The sequence below is a fragment of the Melopsittacus undulatus genome, chromosome 2 (genome assembly GCF_012275295.1).
Source record: "Melopsittacus undulatus isolate bMelUnd1 chromosome 2, bMelUnd1.mat.Z, whole genome shotgun sequence".
NCBI classification, from domain to species: domain Eukaryota; kingdom Metazoa; phylum Chordata; class Aves; order Psittaciformes; family Psittaculidae; genus Melopsittacus; species Melopsittacus undulatus.
Window position 1 is genome coordinate 26,019,305 of NC_047528.1, and position 13,131 is coordinate 26,032,435.

General features: G+C 39.8%; 1 protein-coding gene across 1 annotated transcript in view; it reads right to left on the bottom strand.

Annotated features, from left to right (window-relative positions):
* Nucleotides 1-264: 264 nt before the first annotated feature.
* The window catches only part of FOXO1 (forkhead box O1), a 64,106-nt gene continuing 51,239 nt past the window's right edge, over nt 265-13,131 (bottom strand). The window contains exons 2-3 of the mRNA XM_034074355.1: nt 4,902-6,258; nt 265-4,527 (exon numbers count right to left, since the gene is read on the bottom strand). Coding sequence (XP_033930246.1) covers nt 4,915-6,258 — 1,344 coding nt within the window. The 3' untranslated portion in view covers nt 265-4,527; nt 4,902-4,914. The remainder of the gene's footprint in view (nt 4,528-4,901; nt 6,259-13,131) is intronic.

The window sequence follows — 13,131 nt, forward strand, 5'->3', positions numbered from 1 at the left end:
GCAAGAGGAGAAAATGAGAGATGAGAAGGATGAGAAGACTTCATGAACTGTCTCACCTTAACAGGGGGAGTGGTAGGAAGAGAAAGATGTCTCTCCCAAGCCCGCACTCTCCCACATTTAACAGCATTAGCATCTAACATGCAGTTTGGACTAAATGACTAATTATTTCCTGTGGTTTGAAGTATGTCAGCATCCCTTGGTGATTTTTTTTCTCTCCTTCTTTAACAATGTATTACATAACATTCTGATACACTTATTAACATCTCATGTCATAGCAATTTTATTAAGAGCTTATACTTACAAATACCCATTCTGAAAAGATTTCAGGAGTTTTTTGTCATTTTCTCTGAACTATGCTTCTCGAAGCACTGGCAACATGGTCTGATGCTGCCTAATGCAGCTTCCAGTAACAAAGCGTCTCTACATAGCAAGCCCTACAAGCCAGGCATGGATTCTTCTTGCGTTTAGTCTCAAAGACTTGTAAACAAGTTACTTTTAGCACACTATGTTGATAAAACACTGGTAACACAGCCCTATTAGGTTCCTGTACCTGCTATGGTTCCAATTCTAGAAGCAATGCCAAGAGAGAGAAATTCCTTTATAGCAAGTAATGGAAAATTTGTTAACTATTCTGCAGTTAGTGTTTGCTTGTTAATATGGTATCATCTTGCCAGGCAAGACTTGGTACCATGAAGTATTTTTCCATATAAAATTGCTAATGCCATCAGGATTGTCCAAATGGATAATGATCATCATCATCATTAAAAAGATTACGCGGTAAGGAAAGTGATTACAACAAAGTCTGAGTAGAAGGATTACTAATCACAAGTAGAATCCTGGTACAAATCTCATTCTCCGTATACAAGAAAGGACACAAAACTTTTTAAACATAATTTATATACATTTATGGCTTTATACAACAAACTGTCAGGGATTGTTCTCGTGTGTCTGTAGAAGTACATCAGGCACTTTTGCTGAAAATATCCACGTATGAATTTTAATTCTGCAATGTGACTAAGTCAGAGCAGTGAAGCGTTGAAGAGCTGTCACACCACTCACAAATAGAACTAGCAGTATGTACATGCCAATCTCTCGATATTGCTGGTTTGTGGAACACCCTCAAAAAAGGAGGCCAGTTTTAACGCCGAGTAATTTGCTTTTTTGCTTGCATAAACCATGCTTCATTTTACATTATGATTACCAAAATAATAATAATAATAATGAGAATACCTTATTTAAAATCAGTCATAAATTAAGGATCCTAGCAATTTCACCATGAAAATAGGAATTTCAGATCAGTAAAAAAATAAAAAAGTACTAACATACATCCAGTGGTTTAACAAGTGCAAATTTTATACTGTTTTTTAATTGGTCCAATTTTAACTTCTCTTCTTAGGGATGCTCTGTTGACTTAAGCCAATAATAAGCAATATGACTTTTGCTTATAAGTGTAGGCAAATTGTCAGTTTATCAAAGCAGAGCTTTCCAATTAATGCATCTACTACCTAAACATATATCATATAGCTATATTATGGAAACAATACATCTTTATATTTAAAATATCTGAACAGCTCTATAATACAATAAACTTTTAATAACAGTACAAACCAGAGAAAAGTCAAAACCAAGGCTGCATAGGTAAGATCATCTGCACAATTCACAAACCAATCATTTACAACAATTCTGACAAACTAAGTTACTCCAGAAACTTGGTACTTTTACTGAAAAAGGTTTTACTACTCGAGGTCACATAATGTTTGTTTTCAAGGCCAACAACACGTCCCTTCACCAGACTTCACAGTATTCCAGAATTACAACTGCAAAATATTAAAATGGCACCACAAAAAAAAACCAAAAAACAAACAAAGAAAACAAGAAAAAACTAAACCAAAACAAACAAACAAAAAAATGACCACACAGCCCAAACCTGTGATTATCTACAACTGCTTTCTCACAATACTTAAAGGGGCTTCCTACAAACTGTTGTAATTAAGGAATGCCTACATTTAGGTTATTCATAATTATAAAAGGGAATTAAGAAAATACCTCTATACAGGAAGTTATACAGTAGCAGTAAATAAAACCCAGGAGGTATATTGTTAAATGTAGCATGTTCAGCTGTAACCCCATGGAGTTCAGTATTAAGATGCTCGCTTTGCATGCAGAGGTGAATTTTACAACTGCTTTGCCCTATGCATATCAACGCCCATTTGGGAGCAAACATTTTTGTACATGCAGCAGAAAGAAGGATCTCCAGAAACTCATATGTGAGCTCTCTTGCTTGCTCCACTGACAGGATTTATTGTCACATTTCAGACACTATGAATTCGATGGTGAAGACGCTACTAGATACTTGCCTGTGAAAGCAGGCAGCTTCATTGAGGCTTCAGCAATAAGAGTATTTCATTTTGCTCAACGAAGTTCAAAGACTGATTTCATGCTGGGGGAGATCCTGTATCACAGGATAGCTCAACATCAGCCTCTGGAACGGGTGACAAACGTAGTAGGATATGTAAAAAAGTAGAACCAGCTGTAATTGGTAGTGATATAAGCCAACAGGGAGCTAAATGCTAGCACATCAATAAATATATTGCAGAGCCTTAGGAAAGTCATAACAGGATCATTAAATATATGGCTTGTTACTAAACTTAATTTTGTTGGCACATCCCATTTTTTTTCTCCACCATACAGCATCACTACAGGGAAGATAAGTTTCAATTAGAATATTTTCCAATTGTGGGTTATGTAGACAAGAGAAAAAACTATGGAAAAATATTTCTCCCCTTCTTCACAACAACCGGTCCTCGCACAAACGATGTTCATCCTGTCAGTGCATAAAAAAGCTCCAAGAATTTCTCTAACACAATAGTGTGTAGTAACCAGTGAAAACACAGGTGAGGCCTCTTATCCACATATCCATGAAAACTGCACTATGCAATGTCAAAAAATCAGAAACCATTTATTCGAGACCCAATCCTGAAAACACTCAGGTAGTTGTCAGTGTGCCTATTCCAGCAAGACCAGGTTTTCCCACAGGAACAAGGCTTCTCTCATTAATGCTCTCCCCTACCCACAAGCTCACCTATTTGTATAACTTCGCAACTTACTTTATCTTTCTTATGTAAAAAAAAACCTAGCTAATGTTTTGTCCTGCAACAGGGCACAACAGAAGTTTTAGTCTCCCACACAAAAGTAGCACTTTTACCTCTTCAAACGTACTGCTTGACAACAGGAACACCAACAAACCCTAAACCTAGTGCTAATTAAGACAAATTGCAATTTTGTCATCAATTTTACTAAAATTGATAATAATATATGAATAAAATGATTAATTTCTCCAAAAGGTCCTGCTCTTGAGTGCACAAACATTATGAGACCTCTATGAAATAAATATAAATGTGAAGCATTGTACAAGCATCTAACAATGAATACTTAACACTTTGTGGTAGTCAGAGTTAAAATGATAGTAGAAGCAGATGACATTTCTAAAAATGCATATATAAAAATGATTAAATATTTCCTAAACATAAAGTTGTCTATATTTATACATCACACAACAAAAAAGGGAAAGAAATGTTTCGTATTCAAGATCCTTATTAAGCTTTTCCTTTATTAGCACTCCCAAGTGCTAGGGAAATTTATAAAAACATGTACTTAATCCAGTTAAAATACTGTACAAAATGAAGAGGTTATGAATGCTGCCAGATCTCAGATATTTTTTTTATCTTTTTTAGGTTGCCTATGTAACAAAAGTAGACTTTAACTATAAGAAAAATAGCTTGGAAAGTATTCCAAAAATTATCTTAAGTCCAACAATAGTCATTAGTCTGACAATGAAATCCAGATATAGTCTTGCATAAATTTACATGAATACAGGTAACTTATCAAATGGCATTTAACCTACTGTTTGTTTTGAATAGTCAGTGAGTTTATTAGGATCATATTTAACCGGCTATTCTGTTCCCATATGAAATGTGTGGCAAATTTGAGTAAAATAATGCAGTTCATACTGCTGCAAGGCAAGTCCACAGTTATCTTAATTCATCAAAACACAGGTAACATCAATGAAGGTTAAACTTACTTAGGGCATGAGATCATCACAGTATTCTTACAAAAGTTTATAAATTTTTCTTGGATCAAAACAGATAGTCTTAAAAAACAATTCTTCTTCTACAGATCATACTGTACAAAACCGAAAGCACAACATGATGTAAGTAAGAGTCTTTGCTGTGATTACATGGTGTAGTGAATTTGGCACTTCAGAGTAATGAAATTTCCAATGGCACAGTTCTTATCTACAGCAGCACATAACCTGCAAATCTTGGGCAAACATCCTGTACAGGAAAATACTCTGTCTGCTGCCAACTCTGACGAAAGGATGAAAAAAGACAAAAAAAAAGACCCCCAAGAGAAGCTAGTGCATGCGCACAGCTTTGTCAAGAAAATTAAAAAGGAAGGTGAAGGACATCTTTGTACTGCTTTTCTCAGTTCCTGCTGTCAGACAAGTCTGGAGAATTTAACCGTAGCCTGGGAAGAAAGAAAAAAACAACAAAAAGAACAAATTAACACTCACACCAAACGATTAAATCTATTAAAATATGCTCAAACTAGCTTTAAGTTACCTTCAAATTGTGGGAAAAAAAAGTATTCAGCAATTGCTAACTACCAGCAAATTTTTTGTTTAAAGTATTAATGGCAAAACATTAGTGCTCCACATGAAGTAACAGCAGTTGGTACATGGCAATCTTAATGCACCGGTGCAAACTAACAAAGGGCTGGAAAGTGACTTACTAATAGAGGCACTCCACAGGCCAACACAGAAGACCACCCAGATTTTATGCATTTTGACATCTCTCTTCCCTTTAGCGGTTTTCAGATTTATTATAAAAAGCACAGCTTACCTCCTACTACATCCTAGCCTGACACCCAACTGTGTGTGGTTGTCTTTACGCTGTGCTGAAAACTTTGGTTAGGCAATACACTGTCAAAGTTAAAATCTAATGTTTCTCCATCCATAAGGTCATTACGGATAATCGACTCCATGTCACAGTCCAACCGTTCAATTAACATGTCATCTAAGTCACTGGGGAGCTTCTCCTGGTGGAGGGAAACAATTCCCACCCTTCCATAGCCATTGCAACTGTTAACAGGGGCGTATGGGTTCATAGCATTCATCTGCATCGGGTGATTCATAGGCACTTGTAACGAAGTCTTCACTGTCGACAAGCGATTTAGACCTGATGTATGTGACATGGTGTTCACTGTGTGTGACAAGGCACGACCATTAACTGCAGGTGTTGGCTGGTTATGTCCTTGGTGAGGGCGGGCGTTAGGGTTCATCATTTTGTTGTGGGGTGGTTGACTGCCGTAAGTTGGCATCACCGAGTTAGCAACCATCAGCACATTTTGGCCCAGCCCCCTGCCACCAGCCTGGGAAACACCTGTGTCTACTGATGCCAAGATATCATTGTGCGGTGGAGAATCGGAAGTCAGTAGCTCCTTCAGAAGCCCTGCGGGACAGTTAAATTGGCTCATCGATCCATAGCTTGATTTACTGTCTTGAAGAGTCTGCATAGGAATCTGGGGCAAAGAGTTCATGCTAGCTTGAGCATACGTGAATTTTCTGTAGTCTGGATTTGGTGAACCTATACTTGTGGTTGAGGATGCGAACGAGTAACCTGGAGTTTGCTGCATCAGGGTAGCAGATGAAGACTGGGTTGACACAGTCATTGACGTATTAGGTGACAAGAGATTAAGGTTATCCAAAAGATTTTCCATGTTCTCAGAATTACTCATCTCTGAAAGGCTGGGTAGAGTAGAAGTCATTTTTGTGGCTGATGATGGGTATACCATGGAGTGCACATCCCCATCTCCAAGGTCATCTTGCTCTGGCAAAATAGGAGAAAGCCTTCCACTAATCGTACTAGCATTAGAGCTAGTTCTAGGTCGAAATGTACTCCAGTTATCAAAGTCATCGTTACTGTGAGAGCTGGGGCTTGCAGGCCACTTCGAGAACTGTGATCCAGGGCTGTCACCATTTCCCTCTTGACCAGACTGAAGGGATGCTTTTTTCTTGGCAGCTCTGCCTCTGCTTTTGGCAAACTTGCTGTTGTTATCCATGGATGCCGCTCGCCTCCTAGGAGATTTGCCACTCTTTCCTCCTTCAGGATTGAGCATCCACCAGGAACTCTTCCCTGTTCCTTCATTCTGCACTCTGATGAACTTGCTGTGCAGAGACAGGTTGTGACGGATTGAATTCTGAAAAACAAAATAAGGTGTAAGAAATAGAGAAAACATGCATCTTTTATGGCATACTAAATATTTGTCACTGCAAATATGTTTTAATTTTGCTAGAAAACATAGGCCAAATCATGAAATGGGAAAATGTGCTTGTCTGGAAACATCTTTTATCAGCTCACCACTCAGAACTGTCTGAAATGAGCTTGCAATGAGTTGCTATGTCAGTTTGACTGTCACGTGGCCCAATCACATCTGGCACTATAAAAAGTTAAACACTGAAGGAGCTGTTTTGAAATACAAATTCCTCATAAAGGAGACAAAATATACTGGAAGGCCAAGGAGATGACTGAAGATTAACAGCTTCACTCTAACAAATGAACCTGATTGCATTTAGGGATTTAATTATTTTTCATTATTTTACATGAAGTTTGGGAATGCTAGATCCAATTCTGTAGTCCTTGTAATAGGTTCTCACATTGCACATCCATAAAACCCTGAAAATATGCCAGCCTGTGATTATTGCCACTGAGCATTAGTAAGGTTTATATTATTTGTGTTATGTGAGAAAACATATATAGAAAATCAGTTGAGGATTAAGTTCCAAGTTCTATAAATAAACATCACAAATTACCTAAGAAATCATAAAGGAGAAAGGAATGCAAACAGACAAAAAAAAATAGACAAAACTGCATTTAAAATCTCAGCCTGAACACCATCTCTCTCTTTCAAAATCAACATTTTAATATGTGAGGTTGATTCTTCTAATACCCAAGAGCACAAGATACCTTGTGCCAAGACTGACCAGAGGTACTAAAGCTTTTCATTATCTCCTCAGTCACAAGTTTCGTGTTTTGCTCTTACAGACAAAAACAAAACAGAAAAAAATTCCAAAATCAAAACTCCAAGCCCACAGACCGACCTGTTAACAAGAGACTACCCTTTGCATTACCAAGCTGTAGATAAACACTTTTTTTCTTCATGTAATTTTCTGCTGAGCACATGTAAAGAACGTCGTATCAACAGAAAAGCTGTCCTATATTTTGACATAATTGCTAACAAAAGGTCTCAGTCTCAAGGAGTGCTGAAATAGGCAGCCATACACGCTGGTAGGAAGGTGGGATGGTAGCACAGTCTATATGGGGACCCATGGTCTGTGCTAAGACTGCAATTCATGTAGAGCAAGTAGGAGGGAAACACAAAATAACACATAAAATAAGTAAACCTGAAATGAGACCTCAGTGGTAGAGAAATCAGTGAGGCAGTAGCTGGCCTCCATTCATAATCATTTTTAGCACATTGTCTTAAAAATAAATTTAGTGGAGCAAAACCAGAAAGACTTTCTAGAAAGTAGTAGTAAAGTTGATCCTGACCATCAGGCCATTCATCTCAGAACACTAAATGGCTGCCAGATCTACAAAACCCCTGGTAGCACATCAATAGACAATCAAAAGTTCCATCTTCCCTGTTTTCCTACCTTCCTCCTCTCATTCTATCTTAATTTTCTTATTAATTATCTGGTTATAATTTCACACCCTGGACACACTACAGCACCAAACTGAGAAGATGATACAGCTCAGGGCACTTTGCATGCCTTGAGAGTCAAACCAGATGACAAGGGACACAGCCACTGCTCTGGTCTCTGGCTGCTTTTGCTGTATTTCCCAACCCTGTGACAGCAGCATCTCCAGAAATGTCTTCCTTCACCTTCTCTACCCATTCTCCTGTGTACCTTTGCTTCCTTAAAGATGCCCATCTTTCCCCATTGCTTACACATCCAGCTGAAAGAAGAACAGGAGCAAAGACCGTAAGAAGGCATGCCAGGTGAAACTAGTCATCTCGGAGCCCAGCTCAAACCAGGGACAACAGGGTCAAACTCCCTGCAAGGGCCATGACACGTTGTGGACTACAGGAAGCCAATCATCCAATGAAGGCCTGGCCATCTGCAGAGCTCAACAGGAATGGTTACTCTGGGGTTGAAGAGGAGACCTTCTGCAGATGAGGGCAGCCAGGCAGCAGTGTCCTGAGACTACCCCCACAGGAGAGCAGCTTCACCCCAAACAGGGATACAAGGCGCTCTTTGACAGCAGAAGATGGCACAACATGGACTTATGTTCAACTAGCATGGTGTTCAACCAGCACAGCAAGAAGTGAAATCATGTGTCTAACCTCAGAGCCTTTCCAACCTTTCCTTTCTCCTCCAAAGAACCATCCTTAATAAACTATCTCAGTAAAACAAACACCAGTGATTATTTGAGTGCTTCCTTACTCAATTTAGAAAGGAAGCCATTCTCATATTAACTAATTAAAGTAGGACTGTACGTCTTCACTGCAGGTAACCCTGCAATCAAAACCTCATCCTCTATCTAGCTACAGAGCAGCAGGGAAGGCTTTGAAATTGTGTATTCACCAGGTGCAGCTCACACATTGGGAGGGTAAGCCCAAAACATCTATCTTTGGACTTGCCCGTGGCCCCAAGGGCTGACCAAGAAGCCTTGTGAAGCTGGCCTGGCGCAGCTCGTTGTTTTCACTCAAGGGCCACAGCCGAATCCCCAGCTGACCCAAGTCCAGCTCTAGAAATGTCGCAAGAAAGTTGCTCTGTTGATTAAAAATCCTCCTGCACCAGTTCATTCTTTTTTTTTTTACTGTATTTTGTAAACATACCCACTTGGCTCAGACCCACTGTTTACTATCAAAATAGGTATATCAAACACACAAAACACACCAGCAGAGAAAATACCGTGCTAAGGCTCGGTTCCCTCTTCTCTGCACAAGAAGAGTTAAATATTTAAGAAATCACTGCTATTCCTTAGTCATCAAAAATGTTATAATCTGGCATTATTGTACTGAGGACATCTGAGGTCGCTCTTTGAGTAACAGAGCTGTCTCCTAACGCTGCCAGCAATGCAAAAAAAATTTTCCTAACAGGAAAATGTTTGCAGCCCAGAGCTTGTTACATAAATTCCTGTTTTTCACACAGCCAGCAGGACATTAAAGAAGCTATGATTTACTAACTTGGAAAAAGGGCTGAAGAGGTAAATCTTGTGAAAATATGTGCTGCTGTTAATGATGTTGTGTCTACAAATCTTTGCCAGACACAAACATGACCTGATAAAAAAGTATAGTTTCAGAAGTGGATCTTGGCAGCAGGAGGAGTGGCACTGCTGTCAGCGACCAGGGTGCTCGGCAGCACCACCAGCCCCAGCATGCTGTGAGATGCTTTCAGCCATGGCTTTTGGTGGGACTTCGAAGCAAAGACTCCAAAAACCTGGCATGAATGAGGTGAAAAGCAAGCAGCTGCATTCTAAGGCAGGTTTCCGCACAGTAGCGACAAGTGCCAGCTCGCTCCGAGAGCATCCACACTGGAATTTTATCAAAACCTCATCAGGACGGCAGCAGTTATAAAGCCAAGGAAATTATTCCTTTAAATCTATATATTTATGTTATTCAGCTGCTCTTCCAGCATTTCGCACAGCCAGACTGCCACTACTACAAGAATGCCCTTCCTGCTACTCCTCTAAGCTTCAAGAAACCTCAAACTGCTTTACATTTTAAAGCAATTAAAGAAATAAAAGTCTCAGCCATTTAATCCCTGCATGTAAATAACTCTGCTGATGCCTAATATTGCATTTAAACCAAGATACTCATACTAAAAAATGCAATTTAAGTTTAACCTAATGGAGAAAAGAAATCATACCCCTGTTACAATTTTTTACTTGTAATATTAAGGTATTTGCTTTTTCAGTAAATTGTTTTGGTGTTTTATTAAGGAGAAACACCCAGAGCCAGAGTTGCTTTATAAACTTGACAAGCTTGTAAGCCTGAAGTGAGACCATACAGTCACACTGACCATCTTTCCATACAAAGGAGAGGGAAGCAGAGCAGAGTTCCCGCTGCCTACGTCCTGTTTAACCCCACTGCAAACATCTCCAGGCAGGATCTAGCAGTGGATCTGTAAGCATTTGGGGAGCTGCAAGACCCAAACTTTGTAAGAGCCCTTAAGAGTGTCCATGGTGTCTTCACCCTCATACCCTCAACACTTGGGCATGGGCAGCATCCATTCAGCTTCAGGGCCGTGACAGCCATCAAAAGGAAGAGCAAGGAATAGATGCAACAGTCAATATATTTTACAAAAAGAAGTGAATTTGCTGTCAAGGTGCATATGCTGATGGCACTGCAATACAGCATGCCATGGCATCTCAGAAAAAATTCACCAGTAACTAGCAACAAAGCCAGAAGTCAACCTCTGGAGAAAGATGCAGCCATAACACAAAGTGGAAGGCCATAAAAGCAAGACTGCGTCCATAATGCACAGGTCAAGCATTTCTATTAAAATTAACAGTCTAATGGCTGCCCATCAATTCTTCATTCAGAAGACATCTCAGCAGTTCACCGCTTCCTACACCTCATCAGTGGTGGCTGGCACAAGCCAGCTGTGTTAGTGTGTCCTGTTACTGAAAGCTTACAGCAGATTCAGAATCATCAGAGTCCCTCTGTGGAAACAACACCAAAGCAAAAGCTTGGCGACAGAGAAGGGAAGACACCAGGATTTCTATATGCTGTTACAGAGGACATCAGACCTGTCACTCAAGGCCTATGTATGGGGATTCTGCAGCAGGTCCAGATATCCATATCACCCTCCTCTTGGAGCCTCAGTGGCAAGCAGCACTCCGAAAAGAAATAATTAAAAAAAACCTCCTAGGAAAGTATGCAGAGGACAGAAAGTTCACCAGCACATATCCTCAGGGTTCCTTCAGCATTAACAGCCAGACAGCAGCAGCAAGATCTAACTGTGGCAGGTGGTACCATGTAGTATCTATCCAAGACTAAGTTAGACCATGCCTGGTGAAACAGGCAGGTCTACCTGGAATAGTTACACTGCCTGCTCCTTCTTTGCTGTGGTTTTCAACTGTCCTGACAAATTTGCAGGGGCAGAGTGAGGAGGCTAAGGAGAAAACAGAACATTGATAACTCCAGATGTGCCAGAATTTCCTTTGGTAAAACAGTCCACTGTAAGGCAGTCCTGTTTGTCTTATCTAATGACTATGAGATACAAGAAGTTCAGAAGCAGATGCTGCACATGGAGTTTGTGTTTGCCTCAGAGCTAGTGTTGGACACTCAAAAGGATTTGGTCAACAGATAGCACACTTGTTCATAAAACAGCCTTAGCCCACATTTCTCTTGCTAAAGGGATCCTGGTAATACCATGCTCACCAACACAACTGTGTATCTGGCTGCACTGTTGGAGGTTTCGAATGTTAATGAAATAGCTATCTTTGCCACCCAATTGTAGCATTTTTTGATTACAGCTCAGAAACCTTCTCCATTGTCATGTAAGAGCAAGGACAGAAAGCGTGTCACTTAGCCTCAGGTCAAAGAGTCATATTTAGAAGATGCTGGCAATTTGCCACCTGCAGCTGCAAGAAGGTGGAAGGGCAGGATTTCCTCCCAAACAGGTCATGCTTTTTTGGGTCCTTTGTTCTTGGGGGGTGCTTTTGTTTTACTTCATTTTTGTCCTGTGCTCCTACATGCTTAAGAAGTGTCAGCTGGAAAAAGTGCAGAAACACTTCAATCTTACTAGGGGGATCTTTCACTGTTTCTCTGGGCTTTTCCTTACAGATGGTGGCATAGCAAGAGCCTTTCCCAGACCACCATCCATGAAACACTACCTGCAAACATGGAGATACTTTCATAGACTGTTTCATTTGATAAGATTTTGGCAATGAAGCCCTTGTTCCATGAATGAGTGTACAAGAATGGGACAGACTGTATGCTGTCACTATATGGTTGATATACACGTCTCTGCACAAAGGGGCTCTCCTGTGACCATGTCAGTGGCATTAATCTCAGTTCTGCACATTTTGGAGTTAACTCCTCAGATTTATACTCTCACACGCTTCCTTCTCATAGATGTAGAAGACTAAAAATCTTTGGACATCAAAAGGGGTTGGCCATCCTCCAGACTGCATCCTGCTACCACATGTGGTGCCAGGGACTGGATGAGATTTCACAAACACTGGAGCTTTCTCCTCTGAAACATGGTATGTAGTAACAGAAAATTCATGCACAGCTTCAGACATTGATGTTTAAGAGACTTGGCAATGCGTACTTACATGTCAGAAATGGCAACTCTACTGACATGTATTTAAGTAATTCCCAATTGTCATCCCCAGACACCTTCCTTTTTATTCTAGGCAGACTCTCCTGAAGAACTTTTCCACAACAGCAGTGTAGGTATTTCTAATGAGATAGTAATAGCTCCTTATTTTCCCTACACAGGCATTTAGAAAGAATGAGTATAAAAAACATGAGCAAAGTAAAGCATAGTGTGAGAACTGTACACACAATGTAAGCAAACACCTGGATACTGTTCCACATGTGATGACCCCAACTAAAACTGCTTATGATCACTCTTGTTTTCTGTACCTCCAAGAGAGACAGAACCACAACCATGTTAACAATCACCTACACCAGAGCCCATACTCCATTTTATAACTATATTTATTTCTATAACCACAATACAGGCATGATATAATATCAACACAGCATACACCAAATATATAAACATTTGCTAGCATTTCAAAGCCAAGGAAACTAAGTGACACTGATTAGGTAAAACAACAGACGAAGATGCATAAGAAAATTGTGAGTTTTTTTAAAAGGGATTTGTCAAATGGAACTTCCTCCCTCTCTGATAAAATCATCTGTGAAGCCAAAACAGTCAACAGGTATGTCTGAAATGGATCAGTTTTCAGGGGTGAAAGAAAGGCTATAGCAAGAAGGCAATGCAGTGTTATTTAAAAAAAAGGCAAATAGCCATCAGGATAAAACAAAAGTTGTTAAGTGTAGAAAATACGGGAAGATTAAAAGAATTCCAAGCTAGGAGGGATAACT